Source organism: Diadema setosum, chromosome 22, assembly GCF_964275005.1.
Source record: "Diadema setosum chromosome 22, eeDiaSeto1, whole genome shotgun sequence".
In the NCBI taxonomy this organism is placed as follows: domain Eukaryota; kingdom Metazoa; phylum Echinodermata; class Echinoidea; order Diadematoida; family Diadematidae; genus Diadema; species Diadema setosum.
The window spans coordinates 25,497,434-25,500,736 of NC_092706.1; the positions used below are offsets into that span (position 1 = coordinate 25,497,434).

The 3,303-nt window shown below is 37.8% G+C and overlaps 1 protein-coding gene across 1 annotated transcript; it reads left to right on the top strand.

Annotated features, from left to right (window-relative positions):
• The first annotated feature begins 671 nt into the window (after nt 1–671).
• On the top strand, nt 672–1,280 carry LOC140245374 (uncharacterized). Its single transcript, XM_072324949.1, has one exon. It carries the CDS (start codon nt 672–674, stop codon nt 1,278–1,280), a length of 609 nt encoding a protein of 202 aa, XP_072181050.1.
• The last annotated feature ends 2,023 nt before the right edge of the window (nt 1,281–3,303 follow it).

Consider the following 3,303-nt stretch of genomic DNA (forward strand, 5'->3'; position numbering starts at 1 on the left):
AAAGTTTGGAATAAAATGTAAGAACTTTTTAAAGTATAGGGGTGAAGATGTGCTTATGATATTTATCAATTTCTCTCCCTGTACACATGTATCTGTTAGATCGCAACTGCAGTTCTGTATTTTTAGCAAACATGTAAACAGAAAACAGTAAGAATCAAACCTGTCATCTACTTCTTTCTGGGCACCGACACTCCCACTAGGGTATCACTGGTTGTCGGCAGTGAAACAATAAACTTGGAAGTATGCCCAGTTGACAATTATCGATGAACATGATGAAAGTCATAGCACATTTTTACCACCTGCGCTAAAATATCTTAATATCTTTCATTAAGCCTTTCAGTCGCCTTGGGCTACTCAATAGCAATGTCGGAATTTCAGTGCCTGGGTATAGTTCCAAGTTCATCGTATGACTGCCGGTAATCAGGGACAGCCTGCCAGTAGTCTCGCTGCCCGGAAAGCAATAGATGACACGTTCGATTCCAACTGGCTCCTTTTGCCGACGTGCTTGTTAAAATGCAGATCGATCAGCAGTTCTGACTTTACAAAAACATTTGCACAGACGGAGACAACTTTATTCTTAAAAATAATACCACATAAGACACATTTTGAAGTACAGTGTGTATTCTTCAATTCTCGATTCGTCTCCGCAGAATCACACTCCTAGAACAAAAATGAGAAGCTCAGCAGACAAGAGCTCACTGCCTCTCCACGACATTAAGAGGCAAAAAGGTGAAGAAGTTATTGATGCTCAAAAAGAGGCATACATTGACATGTCACGTACAGCACAGAAAGAAAAGACGAAGGACGTCACATTTGCGGAGTCCACGGATATTGATCAAGATGGTTATTTACTTTCAAGAGCTGCAGGAGACTGTTCTGGATCTAGAAATATTCTGTCAACAATTTACGAAGACATTCCGACAACTTCCGACCAAACATTTACCTTTCTAGAACCACATTATGTAAATGAGGTACTAAATGTCGGTAAGACTGACACACACAAGCCCCTAGCGTTGAGTGCGAACGATCCGTTATATTCTGTATCCATTTACTCAAGCAAGCCAATTGAAAAGCCCGAGGTGGATGAAGATGGGTACCTTGTTCTTGAAGCAAATGCTGGTGAAATTATCGATGATCAGTTTGCTACCACAGACTGCTTGCCCGCTTCCCAGATACCTCTGTATGAAAATGAGATTTCTCCAGGAGCGGATATCCATAAAGCAAACGTTCACGCCAATCCACCAATGTACGAGAGCATTTCTAGTAACCCAGAACTTTGAAGAAGTTTGAAGCCATGACATCATAATAGGAGAGTTCGATCCTGACGAGATTCAATGACATGTTCGCGTTCTCGTTATTGAAGTAAATGATGTCGTCGAAGACCAGTTTCCAGCCAGGGCAAATTGCCCTTCACTGGAAAATCTCAGTGCCAACGAAAATTCTCCTGCAACTAATTTCCGTGGGTTTCCTTCCACGATCAATACGTTTTAGAAAAACCTGAACATGCTTTCGTAGTTTCATTGGAATCCTACCTCTTTGTTCTCTGTATCCATTGATTATTGCAAACGGATCATGATAAGGGTGGAATACTTAAATGCAAAGGAAATGATCCATGTTTATTCTTTGTTTTTAAACAACAAGAATGGATGAAATTCGTTTTCAAGTCAAATGGAGATGTGTGATCAGTGGCAGTCATTAACTAATATAAATGGACGATTACACCAAGAGTTTTCTCCTGACGGATAGACGATTAGATCTCCTCATTCCAACACATCTGTGAAGGTACATGGTTTCATATCGAATATTAAGTATGCTGAATTTGTAAAAGAGCACAGTCATTCAATGTCACGATGGATATTGCACTTTACAGAATCTTTTTACATCTACCAGTTATGGTTTACGTGCCTGGTATAATTGCGAGAAACAGATATCAAAAGGTATTTTTCATGACTTGAGCGGTAAGTTGTTAAATCCTTTAATTCTGTCACCTTTTTTCCCTGTGTAATGTTGTTTTAAAACTTCATCTAAAACCTATCTTCTCCAGCCTCGTTTTTGTGATTTTCTTTTCTTTACACTTACACTTCCATTTATGAGCATTTATTGAATGTATGTTAAAACTACAAAGCGTAATTCACAAATTGAATAGTGCCTTGTCGAGTACGACGATAATTAAACTATTTCAGATATCTTTATATTTCCGACGTTTTATACACATTGATGTTCTACAATAATTTCAAATATGTAAAATATCATTGCATGCCGTTTTTATATCTCCCCTTCGTTTCTTCACTTAATTTAGTTTCTCCTTTTTGATCAAAATAGCTTGTGAATTCTACTTCCTCGCTTCGAAAAAAAAAAAATGGTTTCAATATACTTTAAAAGTGTGAGCAGTTATCAACAATGTTTGTTCCGTGGTTAATCAAAATCAATTTAATCATAATGTTGCATACAAATCAAAGCTTGCTGTACAATTGCATTTATTTGCACAATGTGCAAGCTCTATCCTGCATTAAGCGTAATTATATGAGTAAACCAGCTTGCGTTTGTGAATCTCACGTAAACGTCGAACAAGAATTGTACTAGACACAGCAGATGATACTGATTGTATGCGTTTTCTTCTTAATGGCGATATAAATACTAACATTAAGCATTATTATACACGTTATGATTAAACCAGCTTGTGTTTGTGAATCTCACGTAAACGTCGAACAAAAATTGTACTAGACAAACCGTTGTCACAGCCGATGATACTGATTTTATAGGTTTTCTTCTGAATGGTGATTTAAGCACAAACATTACCTCAGATATTTAAGAAATACCTTGCAGTAGTTAAGACTAATTCCACTTTTTTTTTAATGCATCTCACATCGTAATTTCAAATTCACTCCATTGAGTGATTGAGGCTTCATATCGTGTATATTGAAATGTATGCCATGTGTTACACTTTTCTTGTTTTTAAATATGTTTGCCATCAGTTGTGTATTTATTATCTGATGTTACAACAAAAAGAGAACAAAGTACGGATCTACGTTAATCATTCTCTCTAGCAAAAAGAAAATGGCTGCAGCTTTGATCAGACGAAGAACAGTAAATGACACACTTGCACGAACACACAAACACACATATAAGAGGCAAGTGCATTCTAAAGCTCGAAAGTTGACCCTTTTAAAGACACCCAGTCGCGAGGATACATGGACATATTTCAGCCGCGGGCGGCAGCACGTAAACTCGCTTCCGAAGTTGCTACGAAGCGAAATGTGTGTGGGCGCAAGACATCCCTAAAGCAATGTATCGCGCTATAGT